This window comes from Vicugna pacos, chromosome 18 (assembly GCF_048564905.1).
Source record: "Vicugna pacos chromosome 18, VicPac4, whole genome shotgun sequence".
Lineage (NCBI taxonomy): Eukaryota > Metazoa > Chordata > Mammalia > Artiodactyla > Camelidae > Vicugna > Vicugna pacos.
This window is the reverse complement of record NC_133004.1, coordinates 27116844-27144325: the sequence shown is the minus strand read 5'-3', so window position 1 is coordinate 27144325 and position 27482 is coordinate 27116844. Positions and strand designations below refer to the sequence as shown.

Below are 27482 nucleotides of genomic sequence, written 5' to 3'. Positions count from 1 at the left end.
CTCTTACTCAATAATGGCCTATTCTTCTCCAGGGCCACCCCTGGTCCTCCAGAACCCCAGAACTTAGAACACTGCGGTTGAGGCTGCGGTTGGCCTCAGCGTGTCCAGGAAGGGACTCCATTTCTGCCTCTGGATTTCTTTAGAACCCCCAGCTGCCTTCGGCTCTTACTCTGGTCACAAAGGGAAGCCAGGAAGAAGCCTGCTCATCAGGCCACGACTTCCCTTCTTAAGGGCCACAGAGTTTGCTGCGCCGGCCCCGGCTTGGCCCCAGTGGGCCTGAGAGAAACCAGGCTTCCTGCAGGTATGAGCTGGAGTGAAAATGCCAATTCTGAATGAAGGGCCCTGTCCTGGCACCTTTCCCTCTGCAGAGGTGGTTACAAATTTCAGTCTGAATTTCAGCATAAATGGCTACACATTAGGATCACCCAGGGGGCAAAGAAAAGAAAAGAAAAGAAAAGAAAAGAAAAGAAAAGAAAAGAAAAGAAAAGAAAAGAAAAGAAAAGAAAAGAAAAAAGATGCGTTAGACTCACCCCACCCCAGCCCAATGGGTTTGGGTTCAAGCATCAGTATTCTTTTTAAGCCCTCCAGGAAATTGTACTGTGCGGCCATGGTTGAGAACGCCTGGAACAGACAGTAGAGTCTGTGTGAGAATTAAATGAATTAGTTGGACAAAACAATTTTTTTCTTAAAGTGCTAATCAAACACAAGATCTCTATGAATCCTCACAATACCCTGGGAGGCAGGGACCACTCCCCTGTTCTGCAGATGGAGGTGCTGTGCTCGGACAGTGGACTTTGCAAATCTGAGGATCTGTGACCACTTCCAAAGTCCAAGATCTGAGGTGTGGGCCTGAGAGCAATGTGGTATGGTAATTTAGACCCGAGGGTAGCACATTTTTCCTGTAGAGGGCCAGAACATAAAAATTTTTTTTTGGCTTTGCTGGCTACCTACTGTCTCTGTTGCAACTACGTAACTCAGCAGTGGTGGTAAATGCCACCGCAGACAATAGTGAAGGAGTGGGTGTGGCTGTGATCCAATAACTGTGTTTACAAGAACCAGCAGTGCGCCGCAGTTTGCAACCCCTAGTTTACACCATGGGCATTAGGGCTTAGATATAGCTGAGCTCAAGTCTAGCTCCTTCTTCTTGGATGGGTCTCCGCCTTTGTAAGGTGGGCATCATAATTGTACCCGCCTCACAGACGTGCTGGGAGGATTAAGGAGATGATGAGTGTAAAGCTCAAATACTAGCTTAATACATCGTGATTTCTCTTTTACTGTGGGCAGTCTTGGGACTGGGGACCGGGTCTGCAGTGGTGAGCAAAAGGAGACGGGGCTGGGGTTTCAGCGCAGAGAAGGGACAGAGTGTAGGACCCCTCTCTCTGGACCCCAGAATCATCAAAGCTCTCTCCACTCCTCCCCATTCCCCTCTGTCTTTTATCTCCTTTGGGGTAGGTAATTGTTCCTTCTGTAGACGTGTTCTTCCAAACCTAGAGTTTATAGCATAAACCATTGAGTCATCAAAAGCCTTTTTCTTTCTAAAAAGCCTGGTTCTTGCAGGCAGAGTCCTGACAAGTGTATTGTCTCTGCTGAGTTTCAAAGGCCTGTTTTGCAGCCCCAAACCGAAAACCCGATTCTATTCTCAGGTGCCAATCTCAGTCACCCCACCCTGAGACAGGACATGATTGAATGGTGAATACCAGGGCTGGGACGTTTGGGGGATCAGTTACTGTCTCAAAACACTGTTCACTGTACCAGATTTGCAGTGGACCACTGGAGAGGCAGTGCACCCATCACTGTGGTTAAGGGCATGAATTCTGTAGCTAGACTGCCTGGGTTAAAATGACCGTCACCTATTTGCTATGTGGCCTTGGGCAAATCCCTTAACCTCTCTGTACCTCTATTTTTTAAATTTATTGAAGTATGTACCTCATTCCATACTCACTAAATGGGGATTGTCGTATTACTATACCTACCTCATAGATTTGTCATAAGGGAGATGATAACATGAAATGCACTAGAAAAGTGCCTGGTACAAGACAAGTATCTTTAGCTGTATTTATAAAATTTAGTACTGAGAATTGGTCACAATTCTTTATATAGCAGACCAAAAAAATTACATTGGCAAATCTATTTTTTTTTAAAATCCTCAGCTAGTTTGCCAACTATATTTCCCAAGTAAAGATCAAGCATCCATTCATTCATTCAGCCGTGTTCTTTGTCCAGATGCCAGGTGCTAAGAATATAGCAGTCAACAAAGACGTTAAGGTTCTTGTAAGTTGAACTGGCACCTGCTATAGGTCTTCTTTAAAACACTTGGATAGCCTGTATGCTGCACAGGGAAATGCCTCTAGGCTTGAGGAGGAAGATCTGACACAGTGATCCTATGCTCTAAATTGTTAGGGAAAACATATGTTATTAGGGAGAGTGGAATTTACAGAGAGACAACTGCTGACCCAGACCATCTAACAGTTAAGAATTGTAAAAAAAAAAAAAAAAAAGAGAAATGAATAAAAATAAAAAAATAAAAGAAGGAGGGGGGGAAAAAGAGGAAAGGAACTCATGTTACAGACTTAACAGGCACCCTTATCAGACGGTGTCTGGAATATGTTTGATATCATTGAATACGAAAATCAGAAGAATGAACAATATGCATATTTGATTCTACTTATGTTTAAAGATGTACATTCAAATGTACACTCATGTCGGCATTTTCAACATCCATTAAGGATTCATTCTACACTGTTATGAGCAATTTTCTCAGGGGTGGGATTATGGGAGAGATTTTAAATTTTCTGCTTAACATATTTTATAGTATTTTTTGGAATTTTTACAAGTGTGCATTATGGTGATTACTTTAAAAAAATATTTACACATTAGAAAATTTGCTCAAAAATCAAATGGGAGGGTACACTGTCAAGTAGTGAGCTTCCTGTCAAAAGAGGTATTCGAGCAGAAGCTGAAGGAGCACGAAGCAGAGGCTGTGATAGGAGATTGGACTAGTCATCTCTGAGACCCAGAGGCTCACCCGACGATTCTGAACTGGGTTTCAGCTCTGAAACATTCTCACCTAGTGTCTTGAGAGCCAGTGTGCTGAGTGGCTGGCATGCGGTTTGGCTTCCTGCTGCTCCGAGTGGGACCCTGCTGCTCTGAGGCACCCCCGTGAGGTTTCCATGGGCCCTAAGGTTAACCTAAGGCTTTGCCTTTCCTCTGCCAGCTGGCTTTGCCGAGAGCTGTGCGAACTGCTTGGAGGCAGCGGGACGTGCTCAGGCCACCTTCTCCATTCTGGGACTGGCCAGGTAGGGAAGGAGATGGGAGGAGGTGATGATGTGGGGGCCCTACCACCTGTGTTGATAAGAGTTTCTGTTCCTCCTTCTGTCCCTGCAGGACAGCAGCCATGGGGCTGCTCTGGATGTGTTTGCTGCTGGTGGCCTCTTGTTGTGCCACCACTGTCCAGGGCTCACTAGAGGTGGACGATGAGGAGGCCAGCATCGACGTGCCCCAGCCCTTGCACATCCTGGTGGAGAACAACCTGATGGTGCTAACGCCTGCCGCCCTGACCCAGATGCTGAATGAGACCCGCTTCCTGATGGTGCTCTTCCGTGAGTGTCCTCCACTCCTGGGCAGTGGGTGGCGGGTGGACTGAGACCTGCCTCCCTTCTCCTGGCAGCCAGGGGAGCTTTAAATATTGATAAACACATGAAAACACATTTTATTAACAATTAAAAAAATAATGTATATAACATCATCCTCAATTTCTGGATGAAAATACTGAGGTCCAGGGAAATTAACCAATTTGCAAAATACTGTGTTGCCACTTTGATCTTAATTTGTATCTGGTTCCTCTGTCCCGCTGAAGGCAAGAAGCCAGGATATACCCTCAGGTGTCTCTGTCATTCTGAACCTCAGTTTTCTCCTCTGTAAAATGGGCAGAAACATAAGGACTACACTAGATTATATGAAGAATAAATAAGATAGTAAGTTAAGTTGCTGGAACTGGGGGGAGGGTATAGCTCAGTGGTAGAGTGTGTGCTTAACATGCACAAGGCCCTGGGTTCAATCCTCAGTATCTCTGTTAAAATAAATAAAGCTAATTACCACCCCCCCACCAATTAAAACAAATGAAAATAAAAGTTGCTGGAACACAGTAAAGGGCACACTCTCGAGAAAAGATTTTTAGATCATCTGAACTTGGCATGTCCACTTTCACTCTTTAGACTTTGCATCAGCAGGCACTGTGATGGAGAGGGCAGGCTTCTTTCTCCACTGGCAGAGACCTGTGCCTTGGGACAGGGTGGGAGGGATTCCCACAGCATCCTTCACACAGCAAGCACTTACCGTGTGCTGGGCACTGTCCTTGCAGCCCCACTAAATGGTAAGTGATAGAACCCTAACCACAACCCAGCGTGGTGGCTCTATTCGTCTTCCTATTTGGGGACATTTCACAATTAACATTGAGTTTACGTACGCTCTTGGAAAACCAAAAAGCTCACATCCCGGCAACGTGACAGTTGGCTGGAGCTGAGGTAAGATCTCCACTTTTAAACAGAAAACACACTCATCAGTTTACCCCACACCCCTATCCAGCCAACCTCATGCAGTCACACCCTTGCCTCACCCCCACAGCGTTTGGCTTTGTGTCCCCTGCCTGAAATTCAGTTCCTTCCTCAATTCTTGTCACTTCTCATTTGACACGTTCTCTCTGAGCAAGGCGACTTCACTGGGGGAGCTGGGTGAGTGACAGTGCCAGCAGCTTAGTTGCTCTGGGTCCCGCTGCTTCCTCAGCTGGCTTGTGCAGCCACTTCACTCATAGTGACCTAGAACAAAGTCATTCTTTTTGTGCCCTTAACTTTGATTGTTCCCAGAAGGGAAAATCTGGTTGGGTCATTTTTCCTACATCCAGTGTGAAGCAGGTCTATTGTGCAAAATTCCATCAAAATAGCTCCAAGCCCCTGACCTCTGTCCAGCTCAGGCTGTTCCTGGCTTCCTTCAAAGTGTCAGGATGCACGCTTAATTTTACTTCAAGCCCATGGAGCAAGACTTAGGAGAGATCCAGTCTGAGCCATTTCCTTTCTACTAGCTTGCGAGCAGGGCATGCACTTGGCTGAGCATCCCTTATCCACACCAAGACTCCGGCGGCCACTTTCTGTTCTCACCTTAATCCATCACCAAGTCCTGTTGATACCACCTCCTAAAGCCCTCTGCAGTCTCCAGTCCTCCCATCCCCTGCTACTGCCTTAGTTCTGGCTTCACCATTCCGCCCCTGACCCACCGCAGCATCTTCTAGATGGTCTCCCCTCCCCCTCTAGTGCTGTCTCGACAACGTACTCAGAGAATATCTTTTTTTCTTAAATGCAAATCTCATCGGGTCTCACTGGGTAATGTCTTCACCTGGATTGCGAAGCATATGTTCATGGAGTTGCCTTGTCAAGAGGCTGCGTCCACCTCACTTCCACCTAGACTGACTAGGAATGCGAATCTCATTGGGCCACTCCCTGACTGAAAAGCCGCAAAGACCCTCTGTGCGCTCTGCGCCCTCCTTTTCACAGCGTTTGCCACACTCTATTGAAACTGCCTTTAAACTTGTGAGCTCCACGGGGTACAGGGGCCAAATCTTGTTCACCTCTGGAGTGCTAACATCTGGGATTGTGCATGATGGGCGTGCAGAGGTGTTGAATGAGTGAATGAGCTCTCCTTTGGCCCACAGTGTTCTCCATGAATGAGACAGCAGAAAATGAAGGCTATGCTCAGTGGGGAGAGGCCAGAATGAGACTTATCAGGAGCTATTTCTAGGCTCATGAGTAATTATCCCTAAAGCATCGCCACCATCATCATCATCATCATCCTTCTCTGTCTTCTGGTTGCTCAGGTCGAAATCTCAGAGTCGTCCTTGATTCCCTTCATTTACACTTCACCTCCAGTCCCTCAATAAATCCAGTCAACTCCTCCTTCAAAATCCCTCGAGGCTCTGACCACTTCTCAACCCCTCCATTGCCCCTCCCCTGGTTCAAGCTGTTACTACCTCTCACCTGGATTATTACAGTGGCCTCCAGCTGGTCTCCTTTTTTTTTTTTTTCTCTTTGGTCTAATCTCCATGTAACATTCAGAACAATCCACTATGTTTCCACAACTCTCAGAGGAAAGGTCAAAGTCTACTCAGTCGCCTTCAAAGCCTCTGTCACCTGCACCCACCCCGGCTCACTCTGCTTCAGACCCAGTGGGTTTCCAGTCATTCCTCAAACATGCTGTGTGCGCTCCCACCTCAGGACCTTTGCACTTATGGCTCCTCTGCTTGGAACTCTCTCCCTCCTGGTATCCACATAGCTTGCTCCCTCATCTCCTGAGTCTTTATTGAAATGTTCCTTCTCAGTGAGGCTTCCTTTTGACTCCCTGCTTAAATTCAATTCCCCGGACACTCCCCACCTCCACCCCTGCTTCTTTTTTCTCCATAGCACTTAACATCTAACGTAGACTATAGTCTGCTTCTGTATTTATTTTCTGCCTTCTCTAGTGAGAGCAGTGATTTTTATCAATCTGTTCATTGTTAAATCCCCAGTACCTAAAACAGTGCCTGGCACATGGAAGATGCTAAAACAAAGTTGTCAGATGAATGAATCCCATTACTATTACCGGTAGGTCCCATCCATCCAGCTCGCAGAACTTCTTTCTCTCGCTCCCATTTTGGACATTGAAGAGCACTGGGCAGTGTTCACGTGGAACCTCAAAAACTCCACTGCTTGGACAATCATTCCAAGTGTTTTTCTCGCCCCAAGCTCCTACCCTTAGAAACTCAGATTTGGACACTATGTCAATCAGCAACCCCCAACCAGCCAGCCATGGCCGAATCCGCAAGGGAGCCAGGGGAGAGGCCCACGGGCCAGAGGCGCTGGCGACAGGCCAGTGCCTGCTGGTGGTGATGGATGAAGGATATCGAAGGCAATGATGGTGACCAAGCAGGTAGTGGAGAGACATTGGCCTAAAAGGAAGGCGAAAAGTCCCACTTCCCATCCATTGACTGGGAGTTTAATGAAAACAATCACTCACCTTCGGGTTCCATCACCGGAGCAGGTGTGCTGACTGGCAATGACTGGGGTGTGGGGCAGCCGTTATAGGCCTGGCTTTCTGGGTTTTGCTTTACAAAAGACTTCTCTGTTGAACTTGGAACTGCCCGTGGCAGTGGAAGTGATTTGCACTTTTTCCAAGTGCTCCAGATGGAGAAGAAAGTTTGAAAAAGATAAGGTGTTCTGGCTCGAAAGGGCATCAGTGACCCCCTTCCCCTGCCCTGGCTCAGCCCTCCTGCTGCAGACACTGGGCAGTGAGGGGCCGAGACGGGAGGGTTGCAAGCCACACACAGGAGGAGGAAAGGCAAACACGGCCACCTTTTAGCCCCTCCCATTTAGGCCAGGAAGGCCTCTTCTGCTACCGGGGTCAAGTACCAACCCCCTGAGACTCTCCCAAAAAGGGGTCCCCACTACCCAGCAACGAGAGGGGCCCAGGAATCTTAATCAATGGTGTCAGGTCTCTTTAACACTCCTTCCCAGGAGGATGGGCTGAGTGAGTAGGGGAGCATCATGACCTTCTATCCTTACCCTTTCCACACCTGGCCTTCTTTCCATGACCATCCCCTGCCCATGAGCAGACCCTGGACAACTGAAGGCACCCAACTTGGCCTGTTAGCGCCAAGACTTTCCACTAGATGGCGCTCACACTCTCTTTTCTCTCTCTCTCTCTCTCTCTCTCTCCCCCCACCTCCACTATAATTTCTGACCGAAGAAAGTTTGCAATAATAACAGTAGTAATAAGAATGCATTGTGTATGTACCACGTGCCAGGCATTGTGCTAAGGGTCGGACGTGCCCGTGGAGGTTGGAGAGCAGGCACTCTGAAGCCAGATGGCGTGGGTCTGATCCTGCTCGACCTCCCACTGCCGCGTGGCCTTGGGCGAGCAAGTCATTTTAATTGTGCACTGGTTTCCTCATTCATAAAAGTGAGACAACGTTGGCAGCACCTACCCCATAGGGGCACTGGGAGGATCAAGTGGCTTAATCCATGTAAAGCTCTTAGAAAGTAATAAGCACTACATGATGGATTGTTAAATAAATCTTTTGACTCTGACAGCGTCCCAAGGTAGCCACTACTTTATGCAGGGAAGTGGGGTTTCGAGTGATTAAGTTGCCCAAAGTTATATTGTTTCCAGTGTTGCCCAACCCAAAGAACCCTGATGCGTGTCTCCCATGATGGCCAATTGGAGGAACCGTGTGTCTCCCAACCTGTCGCATTTCTGAGTCTACCTACTAGCAGTGGAGCGCGAGGAAGGCCCAGGAGCTGAGCAGGCCACGCAAAGCCTCCTCCTCGGGAGATGGGGCCGGAGAGGAGAGACCCTCAAGTTCTGTTTGCATGCTGGCTCTTTCAGACAGCCCGTCCTCCCAGCAATCCAGGAGCATGGCGGAGGAGCTGGGCAAAGCCGTGGAGATCATGGGGAAAGGCAAGAACGGGCTTGGCTTTGGCAAAGTGGACATCACGGTTGAGAAGGAACTTCAGGAGGAGTTTGGCGTCGAGAAGGCCCCGGAGCTGAAGCTGTTTTTCGAGGGCAACAGATCAGAGCCCATCAGCTGCAAAGGTAACAGTGCTTGTGTGTCACCGAAGGTGCTGCTAGCTACAGAGACACGTAAACGCTGGCTTAACAAGTCTATTTCTGGCTTGCACGAAGCCCAGTTAGCAGCCAGGGGGTGGAGGTGGGGGCTCTGCTCCACATAGTCTTTCAAAGACCCAGGTTCCTTCCAGCCTGCGGCTCAGTCCTCCCCTAGGACTGCAAGCCATCTGCTGTCTCCTCTGCATCTGGCCAGCAGCAGGTCCTGGGAGGCAGAGGAATGCTGCTGGTGGTGTCCGTGGCCCAAGCCTGGAGGTGACAAATATCACTTCTATGTTCACCCTTTTGACCAGAATTCTGTTACATGCTTCCACCCAACTGAAAGGGTGAGAAATATGGCCCTGCTTTATGTCCATAAGGGAAAAAAAAAGATTTTGGTGGACGTGTATCTGCTTCCACTACAGCTTGCGTCTCTGCTGGGGGGCCCGGGATGCACCAGGAGGTGGGATAGGGAGGTGCATGGTTTATAAACTATCGGAGACCAGAGAGTGAGTTCCCAACTCACCTAACTCCCCACTCCCATGCAATCTTCCACTTTAGAATGATTTTGACAGGTTCCCAGGCCAAGGAAGCACTGATTGACCAAAAAGGAGACAGGGAGATGCTAGAACAAGACGGGCTTGGGACAGGGCAACTGCCAAACCCTTCAGCTTCTGTCATCGTCCATTTAGCTCATTAACTCATTTGCCCACTTATTCCACACCCTTTTATTAAGCCTCTACCGCGTATCAAGCCCTATCTTGATGTTGAAAGAAGCTTAAAGAACTTTGTGCCTCCATGTGGCACATGGTAGGCTCTGATTTTTAAAAATGTTAAATATATTGATGCATAATCTCATATACAATGGATGGATGGAATAAAACTAAAAAACAGACGTGCCCAGCACAACCTCTACTATGTGAGTAGAATGTTCCCATCGTGTGTGTTAAATGATTGAGTCTCAGAAAACTAAGACTGTCTTTTGCAGCACCTGGTATTTAGCAGGTTTGCGATAAACCTGCTTGAGTGTTGCTGCGAGAACTAAAGGGGCAGGGAGAGGAAAGGGCCACCAGGTGCAGGGGCTGCAGGTTGCCTTGCAGTTCTCAGAATGGACACAAGAGGGCATGAGGCTCACAGGCCAGATTTAACGGAGGACGGTGCTGAGGATACAGCCAGCCTCAGAGAAGGTTACGTAAAAGACTCAGCAATGCGGTGGCTCCCAGCTGGTTTGTAACAGGATAGTGTGTGCAGAAGGAAAAGAGACAGGAAGAGAGGGCAGGAGCAGTGAGAAAAGGGACAAAGTCTGCTGCTTCGTAAGTACCAAGTGACAACCCTCAATGCCACACACTGACGCCAAGGGAGGAGCCCTTTGTGATGGGTTGGTTTGGGAGAGGGCTGTGAAGAAACAAGAAGCTCTAAGTCACTTTGTCGAAGTTCATATCTGCTCCTGAGTGGCTGAGGCTCTGAGATGCCCCGGCCTCCTGAAGGACTTGTGAGGTCTAACTCCACTTAGAGGCAACAAGGTGACAGTGTGGTGACTTCCAGACTGGCTGTGCCCCCTTTTGTGCTGTGAACCAGTGCCTGGAACCTCCTCTGCCATTCAGGAAGCTTCACCATCACCTCCTCCAGGAAGTCTCCCCTGACTGCCTGGGTCGGAGTGCCTGCCCTGCTTCTGCGACCTCACAGGATCTGTTCTTCCCCCTCAAAGATCTCACCTCACAGAATTGTATCTGCTCCCCTTCGTCTACTCAGCTGAGAACACAAGGGCAGAGGCCGATCGCACCTTCTTTCCTGGGGCCTCTGAAGAGGCTGCCAGAGCTGGCGGACACCCCCCTGGCTTCAAATCATCACTACAGACCTGAGGAACAATACTTCTTCCTGTCGAATTCTGACTTCCTCATCTGTGAAACGAGGATGGTGAAAGTACCTACCTCCTAGGGTTCCTGGGAAGGAGTAAGTCTGCAGTGCACAAGCCCTGACGCGCGTCTGAAGCATTCACTCTGTTCCAGGCACCATTCTGGTCCCTTTGTAGATGTCACAACAGCACAACGTGGGATGTGCTCTTACAAGTGGGGAACCTGAGAGTGGAATAACCCTCAAGGCTCCCCAGCTAATTAGCACTGGGATCCGCAAACTTTTTCTCTAAAAGACCAGGCCTTACTGGCCAAACAGTCTCTGTTGAAACTACTGGACTCTACTGTTGCTGTGGGAAAGGAGTCATGTACACAAAGAGGCACAGCTGTGTCCCAATAAAACTTTATTTATAAAATCAGTTGGCAGGTTAGATTCGGCCCACGGGCTATAGCTGACCGACCCCTGTTGTGTATTGCACTGTCCTCTGTATAAATGACAGATGTGGTTTTTACTCTTCTCAGGCTGTCAGTCTCCTGACCCTACTCCAGTGCCTGGAACACTTAGGTTTTCCACGCATAGGTTTGAGTTTGAATGGGAGGGAATTGCGAGGGCTCCTGCTGTGGCAGGCTTGGGATGAGTAAGGAGCCAGTCCATATTTCTACTGCGCTTGACCAGCCCCCTTCTGCCTCAGTATGTCCCTCCACTGTGGAAAGAGGCAGTGAGATGCTGGTTTGGAGCCAGTGCCTGGATTTTAGGACCAGCACTAACTGTGAGGACTTAAGGCAGCCTCCATTTCTCACTGCCTAAAAAGGATGAATCGTGCCAGCTCTGCCACTTAATGGGCTTCACTGAGCTAAGGGGACAACACTTTACTGGCCCTGTGACTTTTATGAAAATGTTCCTCCTCAGCAGGTGCGATTTAGTCCTTGCTGGGTCAAAGCCCCCGTCCTGGTTCTCCTCTAGTCTCCAAGGATTGATGGTGGGAGACTTGGCCTTGACCATCTCCCAGGAAGGAGGGGCACTCGGGCTGCCTCCAGGGCCTCAATTAATGATGCATTGACAGCTTGGTGCCTGCAAATATGCAGTAGAGCGACAGCCCCAGTCAATCATTGACCTGGCGTTCACACCTCCGTTGTCACCGTGTCCTCTGGTTCAGAGCCAAGCACCAGGAGCGGTTCCTGCCCCATGGGGACAGCGCCCAATTGGCAGGCAGTCAGAAGCAAAATGTTTGCCAAGTTCAGAGCTACCTCAGTCCCTCGGAGTCCAGAGGGGCAAACAGAACTCATCCATCCCAGAGAAGAGGGCCCAAGGTCAAGTTGCATCAAAGCGGCTTATCTAACGATTCAGTCACCTCCTTCATTCAGCCCATAATTACTTCCTGAGCACCTGTTATGAGCCAGGCATTCCAGGGGTGTAGAAGAGGAAAACATTTCCTTTCTTCACTATAATTAAATTGACATAGAGAGGTTAACAGAAGAAAAGCAAATTTCATTTCCTATGTCCAAGAGTCCCAAAGACACAAGGCGCAAAAAAGTGACCAGAGCAGGCAGCTTTCATACTTTTCAGGTAAAGAAACAAGAAATCTGTGAAGAACTGATGAGTAAATTAATGAGGAAGTAACGAGGTTTATGGATGGAGCCTTCGCAGCCTTGAACCCCTGTCTCTGGTGATAAGAATGCCCTCTGCCCTCCTGGTGCAGGGCGGCCACCTCCCCATGAGACATTTCGCTCCCGCTTTCAGACGGACAGAAGAGGGCTGGGGTAACCTTCTTACACAGGCTGTTTCTAGAGTAACTTTAGTTCAAAATAATCAATCTGCCAAAGCCATATAATTGCAGGTGGCATATTCTGCTGCCCCTTCAGGAGCTCCTAAGGAAGTTGGCAAAAAAAAAAAAATCATAACTTCAGAAACAGACTCAGTGAAGAAAATAAAACAGGTCATGAGATAGAGAATGATTGAGGGGAGAGTAAGAAAAGATCAAACTGAGGATTCAGTAAGCGGGAGGAGATGCCCTTGAGAGCTGAGAGGAAACGGCTGCCCAGGCAGAGGGCCTGGCAGGTGTCAAGTCCCGTGTGCGGGAGGATAAGGTCATGGCTGGAATGTGGACAGAGCTGAAGGGCAGGTGACACAAAGGGTGATCAGAGCACTGGTTCTGATGACCTGAAATTCAAACCCATTTGGAGGGTTTTTAGTCACCTTTTTTGGTATTTTCAGAATTTCTAAAGCAATTCCTTTCATGTCACTTGAAACATAGTTTTTTTCAGGCAAAGCCTATAAGAGAGTTTTTCATGATATGTGCCTCTTTCTTCCTAAAAGATGGCCCAGACCACTGGGAAAATAGAAACTGAATCTTGAGGCTGAAATCCAGGAGAGGGGGGACTGCCGTGGGTGGAAAGCCATGGAAAGCCTCCCTCACCCCTCTCTGTCCCTGGAGACCACCACACTGTCCTCCTACAAACTTTCAGAGGCTTGACCCACTGTGGTTTTTCAAATGGCCTAATCTGCATCTCCTAATGTTGGACTCAACACCCCCACAACCAGGAATTCTCCTCCTGGGCATGTACCCAACAGAAGTGTGTACAATGTGCCACAGAGACACGCGTAAGAATTCATTCTTAATAGCCCCAAACTGTAAACAAACCAAACGATCATTAACAGGGAGAGGATAAATAAACGCGGAATATTTACACAATGGAATGCTACAAGTACAATATGGAGGGAGAAACACACTCTATGGTTCTATTTACATGAAGTTCAAGAGCAGGCAGACTAATGCTTGCTGTTAGGAGTTAGGACAGTGGTTACCTCCAGGTGGGGCTGGGGTCAGGGCTGTGAGGGGGCACAGTGGGGGCTTCTGAGGGGCAGTTAATGTTCTGTTTCTTTATCTGGGTGGTATTTACACATGTGTGTTCATTTTGGGAAAATTCATCAAACTATACATTGTCATTCGTATACCTTTCTGAATGTAAAAATACTTCATTATCAATTTAAAAAAGGCCTAATGTTGTGAGGGAAGGTAAGCAAAGACACTGAAAATAAGAGTCCTTTCCAGTTGATTCAGCAACTCAGTGTGCATCCCTCAAGCCCTAGGCAGAAATATGTCCTGCCACAGGGCCTTTGCACAGGCTGTTCCCTCTGCTTGGAAGCCTTTCCTTCTCTAGTGGCTTTCTGTTAACTCCTACGCATTCTTTAGTTTTCAGCTAAGTGATTTTCTCCAGGAAGCCCTCCTTGACTTCACAGGCTAGGTTGCATATCTTTGCTACAAGTTCACAGAATTCACTTTTGAATATTTACTTTGAATGTGATTATACACTTGTTTGTGTAATTATTTGACAGTTGACCTCCTCAACAGAATGAGAACTGCAAAGCAGTGGCAATGTCTTGTTTCTGCTCACCATTTTATCCCCAGGACCAAGCACAGCACTCATGAACATAATAGGCACTCAACGCTTAATTATCAAATGAATGAATGAGTGAAAGAATGAATGGAGAAAGAATAAAGGCCTGTGTATGTAGCCCAAATATACTTACAGCAAACTTTGCCTTAATCTTAGCTCATAAACTCATTTTAAATGATCCGTTTTATTCTATAGCAGGCTTCAACAGAAAATAATATTTTACATTACCTGCCATCACGTGAAATTGAGATCTAGCAAACACAAGGCCATGTGTAGCCTGGTGTACGTTCTGGGATACCGTCATGTCTCCCCAGATATGGTAGATGTGTCCCAATTTTAGAAGCTAAGATTTTTGTGTGCTTGGCACTTCCCATAGATAGCTGAGAAATGGAAGTCAGGATCTATGGCCTTAGCAGACATTTGTGTCTCAGCTAAGGAACTAGAGACGCAGGGAAATAATGGAATTTCCCCCAAGGGCATGGAGCAAGCTGCTCTTTTTATTTACACTTTTTAAAATTTATGTTTTTAAAAAGTAAATCCATCTTCCTGTCACTTTGAAGGGTGTATGAGAAAAAGAAGGCTAGGCATGCTTCCTCCCAGGTTTGATCCCCAGGTTTGCTAGTAGCAGGGCCAAGGGCACACTGAAACTCAACTTCCTCATCTGCAAAATGGGGAGAATATGAATCCCGTAGGGTTGTTGTGGGGATGTAATACACCCAAAATGCTCAGCACAGTGCCTTGGGGAGGACAGGCCTTCCTCCAGTTCAAGAGGAAACTTGTGTGGGATCCATTTAACTGTCTCTCTCTCCAGGAGTGGTTGAATCTACCGCCTTGGTCGTTTGGTTGAGAAGACAAATTAGCCAGAAAGCATTTTTGTTCACTGACACGAACGAGATAGCAAAGTTTGTGAATTCCAGGCCCTTGGTCATCATTGGCTTCTTCCAGGTACTGGGTTCAAGAGGTGGGAGGGGGCTTCTCAACTAAGGAGGTGTCTTGTGTCAGGGAGAGGGGTGGGATGAGGAAACGTCCTCCATTTGGGATAATTCCATGCCCATTCTTCCTTTTCTGATGAGCTGGTTTTCTGGGAGAAGTGCAGGATTAAAAGAAAGAAAAGATGGAAGATCAACGGTAATAGAAGCAAACTGCAAAGGTAGAGAGTCATGAGGAGAGAGGGGAGATTGACACATATTGAGTTGATTTTGACAGTGTAACTGATCTTTTGGGGGTCCATTTGGAACATCACTGAATAACCAATAATTTGCAAACTGATTTTGCCTTTGGAGAATAGTTTCTGATACGTCTTAGCTCATTTCCTATAATTTTGATGACTCCTTTCCTTTGAGTACAAGCCAGAACTTTAGGGTTATATTTATATATGGGGAGAGTTTATGACTTTTTCTCTCCCATCCTATACTTTGTCATTGTGTTTGGCCCCAGTGTTCTTTCAAGCTAAAGAATGAAGGTCAAAACTACAACCATATCTTGATATCAGGTTCACAACGGGTACTACACGTGGTCAAATCAGTTGCCTCTTCTGAACACAATTAAGGACGAGATGCTTAAAAATCTCAATGCTTGTGTTAGAACAGCCTTCACTCTCATACTTGGAAAAGGTCAAGTTTATCAATTCTCTCCACTCATCTCTGTGAGTTTGCCTATTTTGGCCTTAGTCATAGCCACAGAAGTGTTCTGGCTGTGAAACACCCATGAACGTGGATTTAGGTGACCCAGCAAAACCCCAGAACTTGGAAAGGTGAGGAGACAAATTAGTCACCATTTTCACCCTGCTTGAGAGATCCAGGCACTTTGCTTTCTACCAAAGCCTTATCAAGCAGCCCTCCCCGAACAGGATTTACAGGAAGAAGTAGCAGAGCTGTTCTACGACATGATCAAAGACTTCCCAGAGCTCACATTCGGTGTGATATCGATCAGAAACGCCATTGGGCGTTTCCATGTCACCCTGGACAGTGTTCTCGTCTTCAAAAAGGTAGGACTTTGGTCTTACTGCTAGTGCATAGTTCAAAACAATGAACTATGCATGTATGTGTGGGCTTTGGGTACAAATTCTGGTCCTGCCACTTGCGAACTAAGTGGCATTGGACTAGTCCGTTTCTGGGAAATCGTAGTCTCCTGCTGTTTCTCTGGCCTTTCTAGCCCTTTTCCACTGTAAGCTCCTCCTTTCCTTGACCAGTAAATGTTATAAATTAAGGCTCAGTCTTCTGCCCTGTGTTTTCTTCTGGTCCAGGATCCTCCCCCCACCCTCCATCAATCTGGAATTTAATTGGGTAGCAGGAGTGATACAATGGATTCAGCTTTAGTTTTCTTTTTTCAAATGGCTGCCCAGTTCCCTCAATGCTAGTCATTCCTACTGATCTCAAAGATCATCTTTATCATATACTAAATTTCCACATGTATTTGGATCTTTTTCTGGGCTGTCTGCTGTCCATTCAAAAACACAAATTAGGTTATTTTATTCTCCAACTTAGAATTATTCAATGACTTCCACGGGCCTAAGTGAAAACAGAGTGGCTCGCAGTCTTCTCTGTGAGAAGACTTCTCACTGTAAGGCAAGCAGCATCTGGATATCACCCCTCCTACTTCCTGTGCGGCGTTGGGCAAGTAACCCAACCTCTCCGGAAGATGCCTTGGGAGAGTTTGCTTTCCAACCTGGGAGGGAGGGGAAAGCCCCTTGATAAAGCATGACAGAAACCCCAGAAAGTATGAAAAGAAATACTGATAAATTTGGACCACATAAAAATTTTAACGTTCTGCAGACTAAACCCCATCACAAAATCAAAAACCAAATAGCCAACTTGGAAATGCATTTAGGAGAGGTTTGATCTATGTTAACGGTTAAGAGCATGGGCACTAGAGTCAGTTGCCTGGGTTGGAATCTTGGCTCCACTTCTGACTAGCTTACCAACCCTGGGCAAGTCACTTCACTTCTCTGTGCCTCAGTTTCCTCCACTGTAAAATGGGCGAAGTAACAGTATATCGCTCAATGAGATGTTCTGAGGATTAAATGAGCTAATACACATAGCATACTTAGAACTGTGGCTGGTACAACATGAGCTTTCTGTAAATAACAGTACTATTAAGCTACCGTTATGACCAGAAAAGTGTTTAGGCTTTATCCAGAGACAACAGGGACTATGAAGTATTTAAGCAAGAGGTGCATTTTTAACAACATCTCTCTGGCTGAAGTGTGGGGGATGGATTGAAGGGAAGCAGGAGGGGAAATTAGAAGACAACTAGGAGACTTTTTGCAAGAATCCAGGGAATAGGTTTGAATCAGAAGGTGAGACTGGTGGAGATGAAGAGGAAGAGATGGGGTAGAGAGAAATAAGGAGATAGTTGCTGCTTTCTCCTTCCCGCACAGACTCTGATCCTGGGCTCCAGAGAGTTATATCATTCATTCCCTGTGTTAATCCAGGTCCCTCTGTGAAGCGGTCATCAAGCAGGATTAGTCATGCAAAAGATTAGGGGAAATGCTCTTGAAGGAAGACAGAGAGGGAGCTGGGGGAAATTCATCAGACCGTGATGTAGGTCTGACCCTTTGGAAGGAAGGAAGGTTGGATGGAAGAGTCCTTGACTGCTGTGGAGTTCTAAGAAAATTCATTAAAGTCACCTATAAGAGAAGTCCTGCATCTCCCAGAAATGGACTTGCTTTAGTATCCCTTGCAAATTCATTGCTCAGGAGCAATGCGTGAGAAAGCGCTCAGCATCAGCACAGATACATTGACGGATTTCGGAGCGAGGCAGCTGGGGCTGTCAGTTACACTCCCTGTCTTTGGAGACTGGAGATTTTCACAGCTGCCACGTCCCCATATCCCACACTCAGGCTACTCTGCCCAGCCGTCCACATGTATGAAGTATCTAGATTATTTATGACACCTGTTTTCATGGTGTTTCCCTTTTGCCCAAGGAAAAAATTGTGCCATTTATATTTAGTAAGTACCTACATCATGGATGCTACTGCCTTCTAATGTTTTTCTTCTTTTGTCCAAGGGAAAAATCGTGAACCGCCAGGAGCTTATTAATGATAATACCAACAGAAATATCCTCGGTCAAGTCATGAAACAACAGCTCACAGGTTTTGTTATTGAATACAGCTGTGAGGTCAGTGAGCGAAGGGTCCTGGGAGAAGGGCAGCGGGGGCAGCTATGTGCGCGGGATGACCCATTTTCCTTTTAATTTCAGAATAAGGATCTGATTTATGAATTGTACGTCCTGAATCACATGTTGCTCTTCGTCTCCAAAAGCTCCAAGTCATTTGGTATGATAATGCAGCATTATAAGTTGGCATCGAAGAAATTCCAAAACAAGGTTTGTGGAAGTTGCCATTGCTCTTTGGGTCTCTTTGGATATGACTCCAAGACCTGCAGACCCTGACGCCATCTTCCTGCCTTTCTGGTTATATATTAATCCAGGAAGGCTTTGTGTGTTCATTTGCATACTAATCTCCTGGTTTGTATATTGATGCTGTATATTAGTCACTATGTAATTTTAAACTAGCCTCCTCTCTTCTTCCTGCCCAGTGTGTCTCTCTTTCTCACCAAACCTTTGCCCCTTCTTCCCTTATCTTTTTGAGTCTGCCGTGGGAGTGAGCAGGGTTGGTCTGGCTGCTTTTTCTGATGGGCTGTGCTCCACTAGGGGTGGGGGACCACAGTGCTGGCAGCCTTGGCCTGGAGGTGAGGGGGAGAGGAGAGACCACTCCTGCCTGAGGTCAGGGAGTAGGAAAAGTCTGAAGCCCCGTGGCTGAGGTTCTAGGCTTCAGCATCAACAGAACTGCATTCAAATTCTCTTCCTCTTCCAAGCGATTTTGTCTTAGGTGAGTTTAACCTCTCAGTCTCAGTGACTTCCTGTGTGAAGTGGAGAGTCATGGTAAGAGCTAGAAATACTATATGTAAAGCAATGAGCAAATGTACCATAAACACTGATTATTACTATCGCTAACATTATCATCATTAGAAACAAATCAGTTTTTTCTAAGCACTGTACCTGTATTTTTGTAGTTCCCACCACCTGGACTATTGACTTCATTTTTCTCTTTATTTTTTATAAGAAGAAAGGCAATGGCAGATTTTTTTTTCTCTTGAAGAAAATTATTCTGAAATTCAAACAAAACAATGAAACACTTTGAAATCCCAAATAAACACAGAATAAAGCTACTGGGGCATGAACATCCTTAATGTTCATGCTACAATACATCTCAGTATTCTCCAAGAAGCTTATTCTAATTACAGAAGTTTCTCTTATAAATACATTTCCTGCTTTATTCAATTTTAAACTTGAAGATTTTTGATGTAATTAAATTGCTTATAATCTGATTGCTTTCCCTCGATTTCTGTTGTTATAATAGTCAATACTTAACCATAATTCTTCTAGTTTTTTTAAAATTTATTTAGCTCTTTAGTCTAAGCGGAATTTATTTCAGCTTGTATTATGACAGGAGGTTCCAGATTGCCTTTACCCCAATTAGCAAGCTTTTCAAATGCCATTTATTGACTGGGTTCTATTTTTGAGCCAAAGATAAACAGTTGGATGAGTATTCTTCTCACAGGTCACACCCACATAGCTTATCTTGTTCATTTCTAGCAAATGTTTGTTGAAAGTATGCATGGCTGGTTTTAATATGTCTGCTTTGTTTTTTCCCATTCTTCCCAGCACCTAGAAGAGTGCCTGGCACATAGTAGGGCTCTTAATGTTTTGGCAGATGAATGACCTGAGAGTATCTGAATCCAGGGTCTGCAGGAGTCTCTAACCAGCCTCTTTCTCCTACTCTGACTTCTTTACAACCAGCGTGATCCTCTAAAAATGATCACCATGTCACACTCTGACTTATTGTCCGTCAGTGACCTCCCGTCTCATTCAGGTTAAACCCCAACTCATTACTGGAGTTCTGTCTCCCATGCCCCTCCTCCTCATGGTGCTGCATTGGCCTTTCCTCTCTATTCTAGAACACTCTGTGCTTCCACCCCACTGCCCCTTCTCCAGCCTTTGCAGCCACAGTTTTCACTGCCTGAATCAGTGTTCCCCGGAGCCCAGCTCACATGTGACCTCCTCAGATACTCCTCCCGACCTTCCTGCCTGTTACCGGGCCCCCATCTCACCCCTCCTGTGCAGGCACTCTCTCACGGTGCCCTGATTGGTGCCCACCACTATCTGAATGTATTAATTAGCTTACTCATTTCTTGCCTGCCTTTTCCACTGGAATGTGAGCTCAATGAGGGCATAGATTTTGTCCACCTTGGGCAGTGTTTGTATCTCCAGTGCTTAGCAAAATGCCTAGGAGCCACTCCATAAATATGTATTGAATGCATGAGTGAATGAAGTCGTGTGTTTCCCTGATGGAAGAATAGTAATTCTGGTAAGAATGAGTCGACACGGGTGAGCATTTTCTACCTCCCTGTCACGGAACGAAGCCTTTATATACAGTGTCTTGTTCAAGTCTCCCAGGAACCCTATAATGTGGGTACTATTATAATCACCACTTTACAGGGGAGGAAATTGAGGCACAGAGCGGGGAAGTTCCTGTTTTGCCCAAGGAACTGGGATGAAAGCTCAGCACCTCATGACTTCTTACAGTTGTGTGAATGGCGCCCTGCACAGGGATGGTGAAGCCAGGCTGATGGCCACTGCCCATCTGTGCACTGGGGTGCACGGCTGCATCCACCTGATAAAAAGGAGCCTCTGTTCCGGTTTTCAGAGGTGCCCCGTAGACGCTGCTATTTGCACTCCGTTGGTGCCCTCCCACATCTTCCCTAAAGTTTCTCTCCTTTGGGAAGGGATTCCTTACCCTTTTCATGCCTCCAATCCAGAGAGACACAGGTTTCATTTGATTTGGCAGATCCTTTCCATCCTCGTGGACGCAGATGAACCCAAAAACAGACGTGTCTTTGAATATTTTCGAATCACGGAGTTCGATATTCCATCCGTCCAGATCCTCAACTTAAGCTCTGGTGCAAGGTACAAAATGCCTTTCGAGGAGATAACCTATAAAAACCTCAAGAAATTCGGTCAAAGCTTCCTGAATAGAAAAGCCAAGGTAAGCTTGTTCTTGGGTAAGGACCTCAACATGATCACCTTTGTTTGTAATCCTGCTGGCTTTGGTCATCTGCTAACGGGGAGGCAGTATAAAGGGTCAGTGTCACGGTTCTTGTGAGGAAATACCCTCATCTCCCTACCTCAGACCTCCATCATTTTCACCATTTCCCATCCCCCACACCCAAGCCCCACACTTTTTATGATCCCTCCTAAAGAATCGTCAAGTCCTTTCCAGCGTTCAGGGTGGGGTTAAGGGATGCTCTTGTGGCAGACAAGGCTGGTGAGCTGGGCAAAGGCCAGACAGCAAGGACTTATAAGCATAGTAGGGATTTGGTATCCTAAGAGCGATGGGAAGCCAGATTTACATGGTGAAATTAGAACCTGCTTGTAGGAGAATAAAGCTGTGGAGAGGATTAGGGGGAGAAGCAGAGAGGACACTAAGAGGCTATGACAGTGATCTGGATGAGAGAGGACGTCTACTTGGACAAGGGTAATAGCAGTGCTGATGGAGAGAAGGGTGTGAATTCAAGAGATACTCAGAAAGCCGGGGTCGCAGAGAAAAGTATATGTTGGGAGACTTCCACCACTTTCTTCAAAGAGAAGCAAGAGTTGGGTTCACTCTTTCATTCATTAGTTCATTCATAAAATATTTACCGAGGCCTCATAATGTACCAACACTCAATAGTACTCAGCGGTCTCAAAAGGTAAGAGAAGAAAAGTCCCTTGGGACATTCCATCCATTGAGACAAGGACACAGTAACCACATAACCAGAAAAAAATAAATATAAATGGTAAACTTACATAAGCGATGCAGGAAAAGTGCCAAGTATTGTAAAAATTTATGAAAGCAGGGCCTGACCTAGCCTGTGGGAGTGTCAGGGAAGTCCTCCTTTGAGATTATTCTGAAAGATGGATCCGAGTTAACTAGAGAAGGAAGTGCAGCACTGATGACGTGGGAGGGAGACTTGCCCTTTGAGTGAACAAAAGACCAGTGTGGCTGAAGAAAACCAGGGAAGAATGGTGATGGGCTTGGAGAAGCTGGCTGGAACCAGGGTGTGATAAATACTTTATACGTCACATAAATGATCTTAATTTGATTCTTGGCTGCCCTGTGGGGTGGAGGGGGACAAACTAGTTAAGATGTTAGTGATGTGACTTGAACCCCACCCTCATCTAAGAATCCTAAGAATCGTATATTTATGCTAGAACCCACCCCAGTTTGGAGCCCTGTCTCCTCCTCAGCCCTCTGATTCCAGGTTGCCCTGGACAACCCAGGCTTCACATCTAGCTCATGATCTGTTTCAGCATTTCAAACTTCTTCCCAAGGCTGCTGTTGTAAGAACAAGAGAACATTTTCCATCATTTCCAGTTGAGGGACAAGGTTGGGGGGAGGAGGTACCCCCATCTACCAACCCCTTTCTGGAGATCTCTCAAATTTGCTTCCTAGAAACATCAATCCAGTGAAGAAATTCCAAAATATTGGGACCAGAGGCCAGTTAAGCAGCTCGTTGGGAAGAACTTCAATGATGTTGTCTTTGACAAGGAAAGGGATGTATTTGTGATGTTCTGTAAGTATCTCTGCAGAGGCCACTGGAAGCAGTGGCTCCAACATTACTTTTCAAGTGTAGCCCCTGAATTCTTGGGCACCAAAATCTCCAAAATGTATCAAAGCATCACGCCAGGGATGGTCTTTGGACATCCAAAGGGTTTGGATCAAGCGACTTTCCTCAAAAATCAAATTCTTGAAATGTGTGGAATACCTTCCACACCTGTCTCTACATTGTCTCATTTAATCCTCACGACTTACTTTTAAAAGTAGCTACTTTTATTGTTCCCGCCTTACAGACGACTAAACAGAGTCCCAGGGAGGTAAAGAAAGTCTTCCAAAGTCACGTAGTTAGTAAGTGACCTTAAGTAAGTAAGGGGTGGAACCTAGGCAGCCTGACTCTGATGCCTATACCAGTAACTGCTGTGCAGAACAGCAGCAGTGGCTTTAAGTAACTCATCAAATGGCCCGTAGGTAAGCTGCCTGAGTTGGTGTGGCCAAATCATGCATGTAAAGGATGTGGAGCAGTTGTCTGGCATCTTATAGGCCCTTGATAGTTGACAGATATTATTACTATTATTTTCTCTATTGTTATAACTATTTCCAGTGCTCACCCAGGGACTACGTGCCTGTCCCCAACTGTTTCTGATTTGCATATGAAAGCCAAAGCCAGGGACCTTCTCTTCCACCCAGAGACACAGAGAAGGGTGGCAATGAAGCGACTTCGGAGATCTCTTTCCTTTGACGGGCAGAGTTACCATTTATTGCACATAGTTTGCTGTTTATGCACTTGGTCTCATTTCCTTCTTAAAACAAAGCTCTTAGGAAGGTCCACTGGACTTCCCCATAATACAGACCAGGAAATCCGGCCTCAGGGAGGTTAATTACCTTACCCCAGGTCACACAGTAAGTAAGTTGCAAGACAAAAAGTTCAAATCCAGCTCGGATGTCATCACTTCCTGGAGGATCAAACAAGGGTTGGATTACATCATGCAGGCCTTTAAAAATCTCATTGAAATGGGCTCTCATCCACAGAGCATGGTTTTTAAAAGTCTGCTTTGTTAAACAGCCATGATCTGCTGCCTTTAAGTGAGAGGCTGGGGGTGACTTTCTGCACTTACCTGACACCCGGAGTCATAAAAATGCCCACTGGGTTCTGGTAAAAGGCAAAAGCAGCCTCATTTTCCTGGAAGCAGGGCTGTCGGATTGACCCCCTGGGACTGCAGCCATTACGCCCCATCGTGCTCCAACCGAGGGCCCATCAAGCTCCAGGAGAGCTGCCGGGGTGCAGTGGGTCATGGAGGAGGCACTTGGTTTGTAAGTGGAGGGATGATCATCCAAATGTGATGTCCGGGGCCTTTGAGGCCACTCTTCCCCCAGAGCCAGAAACTTTAACAGCAAGGTTATTTCCCTTCTCTGTTGGAGCTGGTCCCTGATTTCTCTGCATAGGTCCAGACGCCTGGGCCATACTTAAAGCTCAAGGAACCGTCTGTAGGGAAGTCCAGTGTCCCCTTGCCAGGGGTCGTTGTGCTTGTCATAACCTCTCGTTCACTTCTTGGGTGTATTCCACTCCACTGGATTGAGAGGCAGTGCGACACTATGGTCACAAGTCAAAGCAGCCTATTTCCAAAGCCCACTTCCTTTGCTTATCTTCCTGGGTGACCTTGAGCTAGGAGCTTAACCTCTGCTGGAAAACTCTAGGGCTCCGTCTCTCTCTGTCTTTCTCTCTCTCTCTGTCTCTCTCTTTCTCTCTCACACACACACACACATACTTTTTGGAAAAACATGAGGAATCATCTAGCATAAATTCTTTTCTTGGTTTTCTTCTTCAGCTGGAGTAGAAGGCTGTGTGAAAGGAAAAAAAAAAGAATAGAAGGAAATATCCCAACATGCTAAAAGTGTTAATGTCTGAGTGGAAGGGGACTAGGTCATTATTTTTTTTCTAATTGATTTAATGATGATCAGGAACTATGGCTGAAATGTAAAATAACCTAACATACTGTTAGAAGAGAGAGGGAGTGTACTGTGCAAATGCGGAGACGGTGTTCACGGGGAAGCTTGGCTTTCAGAGTCTTTATTAGTGTGAGCTCAATGACTCCCCTTCTTTTCCAGATGCACCCTGGTCCAAAAAGTGCAGGGCGCTGTTCCCAGTGCTGGAAGAGTTGGGGAGAAAGTATCAAAACCACTCCACAGTCACCATCGCCAAGATCGACATCACAGCAAATGACATTCAGCCGATTCACCTGGACCGGTATCCCTTCTTCAGGCTCTTTCCCACGGACTCTGAACAAGTGAGGGGCTCTTGGGACTCATATAACTGGCAATGTGACATTATTACCATGGACTCGATTTCTCCCTGCCTCCAGCTCTGCCTTCTACCAAATCAACGTCATTCTCAGCCCCAGCCCCTATTATCCTCTCATATTCAAGTTAGAGAGAGTTATCCATTAGCTTCCATGAAAGTCCCAAGACTCAGACTAATTGGGTCCAACTTAGGTCAGTTGATTCTCCCTGACCCCATCATTGTGGCCAAGAGGATTTGGCCCGGGTTACGTGATTCCCTCTGCTATTGGAGCTGAGCCCTACCCAGACTATACGGAATAAGGTGGGGGAGGTCACCATGTGGATATTGGAGGTAGGGGGCTATCAAAAGAAGGAAGAATACAAGATAGAGACAATCGAATATTTTACACTTTGGTTTTATAGTCATCAGACATCACCAGTGTTCATGGAGCACACTCTTCATGGCACTTTGGCATGTGGGGAAGGGTGTCAATCAAAGAATTATAAGCCAAGGACCCTGCTCCCAAGAAGAACATGACTCAGTGTTGGGGAGAAGTCATGATATGGGCTCATCTCCAAATGCAATTGGACTTGGATGGGACAGATTCTGGAGGGCAGATAAGGCTGGAAGTCTCCATGCAGACATGAGACTTTGAGGAATGATGAGGATTTAATTCAGATTAGAGGAAGGCATGTGAATTATAGGCAGGAAGTATAATATGAACAAGGAGGGAGGAAGAAGGATGGCCACAGAACTGTGAAAGAGATGCCATCCTCCTGGTGCAAAAAGATGCATGCAGGGGGTCATGGAAAATGAGGCTGAATTGAAAGGGTGAGCCTGTCACAGATCCTCGGTTATCTGGAAAGAAATTTAGACAGCCAGAGGACAGTAAGCAGTTAAGAAATCTTAAAGACTGAAAGAGGAAAGGAAACTAATGATGGCTGAGCAAGAATGTGTGCCGGGTGCTTTGTAAGATAACGATTCTTATTCTTCTGTAACAGTAATAATAATAATAGTAAACACATATAGTGCTCACTGTGAGGTGCTGTTTCAAATACTTTCCATATAGTAACTCATTGAATTCTTAAAATAACATCATGAGGTAGAGACTGTTATTACCTTCATATTGCAGTCAAGGACACTGAGTCAGCCAGACCACGCTGCTGAGTGATGAAGCCAGAGTTTGAGTCCCAACAGTGTGGCTCCATCATTCCTGCTCTGGACCACTGCATGACAGCCCTATGATGGAAGACGTTTTATTATTCTGATCTTAGGGCCATTGTAATGGAGGCTCAGAGCAGTTAAGGAACTTGTTCAGGTTGTTAGGAATTTGACCCAGGGTTTACCTAAGGAGCAATCCCTGAGTATTTTGCAGGAAAGGGCCACCATTCTGACTCAGTTCCATTATCTTCTTAGGCTGTACTGTATATGGGAGACCATACCATGGAGGGCTTTTCTGACTTCCTGGAAAGTCAAATCAAGGTCAGAATTAAGGATGAAGATGAGGTAAGGTGAAATAGCAATACCCTGGATGATTCTGTCCCACACAGAACCATCAGGAACTCAATGGACTAGGAAAGAGGTTGCCAAGAGTTCCCCAATCTTGTGCACTTTGGAGAGACCTGGGATGGATCCAGTTTGAATAACTTCATTTCAAGGGCACTTACTACTAGAAATGGCAGACTTTGGAAATACTGGGAAGGGCAAAGACTCTGAGGTCTCACATAGCTCTGCAGGCTGCTGCTCTGGGTCCGCTGTTCCTGAGTGGGTAACCAGATGTCTTGATGGGATCCTGCCCTCTGGCATTATTCTCCTAATAGATGGGCCAGTCCCCATTGTCTCTTAATTCTGTTCATGTCTCAGTGAGGCCATCTGCACGAAGATGTCATTTGTATTAGTTAGAATCCTTCCAGTTGCAAATGTCAGAAACTATCTTTGGCTTAAGCAGCAATGGGAATTTATCCCAGATAACTGATAAACTATCAGGTGTGGGTGGATTCTGAAAGTCAGAGTCATTTTCTTTCTCCCCATCTCTGTTTTTCTCTATATTAGATTCATTCCCCAGGAGTCACTTCCACAGGGAGAGGCAATGACCACTCCCCAGCTCTTAACTAATACCTTCCCAGCTTAGAAAGAAATCACCTGCTCCTTGGTACTCCTAGTCCAAGTCCTGGAACGAATCTCTTTAGCTAGGTCTGGGTCACACACCGCTGAACCCTTGAGCTAAGTGTGGGGCAGCCACACCTATGGACTGACAGTGGGGAAAGTCTGCTTGGCAATTATAATCACAACTATCATGTAATTTTTGCCTCTTTGTTTCTTTATCCTCCTCCTTCCCTCCCTTTCTTTTTTTCTTGAATAGCTACTGCCTGTTGAGCAAAGTGAAGCGGCAGAAGAGGATATATTAGCTGAAGAAAAGGAGGTACCTTTTATAAAGAAAGAGTTACCTGAACATGAGTTGCCTGAGTTGGAGAATGTGACTGAGCTGGAAGAGCCAGCTGGGCAGAAAGAAATGGCCAAGGAGGAGGAGAAGGCGGCTGAGCCCAAGGGGCCTCCGAGACAGAAGAAACCAAGACTGAAGGAAGAACTGTAGCCTCTCCAGAGCCAGGAGGGAAAGTGCCCATTTTCCAGGTCCTGGCATCATTTTCTGAGTGGATCTACTCCAATCAAATTATATATCGTTGCGATAGGTGGGCGGAGGCTGGATAATAAAAACCCCTGAATTTTT

At 46.4% G+C, this 27482-nt stretch overlaps 1 protein-coding gene across 2 annotated transcripts; it reads left to right on the top strand.

The window, feature by feature from the left end:
- Positions 1-63: 63 nt before the first annotated feature.
- PDILT (protein disulfide isomerase like, testis expressed) lies at positions 64-27482 on the top strand. 2 transcript variants are annotated; one of them, XM_072942700.1, is made up of 13 exons: positions 64-301; positions 3215-3296; positions 3385-3599; positions 8410-8616; positions 14689-14822; positions 15727-15864; positions 17886-17996; positions 18078-18203; positions 20728-20925; positions 22372-22492; positions 24583-24761; positions 26171-26260; positions 27117-27482. In XM_072942700.1, exons 3-13 carry the CDS (start codon positions 3395-3397, stop codon positions 27345-27347), a joined length of 1740 nt encoding a protein of 579 aa, XP_072798801.1. In that variant the 5' UTR covers positions 64-301; positions 3215-3296; positions 3385-3394; the 3' UTR covers positions 27348-27482. The 2 variants fall into 2 exon arrangements, with proteins under 2 accessions (XP_072798801.1, XP_031543150.2); XM_031687290.2 differs by lacking the exon at positions 3215-3296.

Excerpts from the sequence above, each read along its gene's own strand:
- PDILT (XM_031687290.2), top strand. The coding sequence starts at position 3,395 with ATGGGGCTGCTCTGGATGTGTTTGCTGCTGGTGGCCTCTTGTTGTGCC. Across the intron at positions 3,600-8,409 it reads CTTCCTGATGGTGCTCTTCC|ACAGCCCGTCCTCCCAGCAA; the intron begins GTGAGTGTCCTC and ends TGGCTCTTTCAG. Across the intron at positions 14,823-15,726 it reads TCATCATTGGCTTCTTCCAG|GATTTACAGGAAGAAGTAGC; the intron begins GTACTGGGTTCA and ends CTCCCCGAACAG.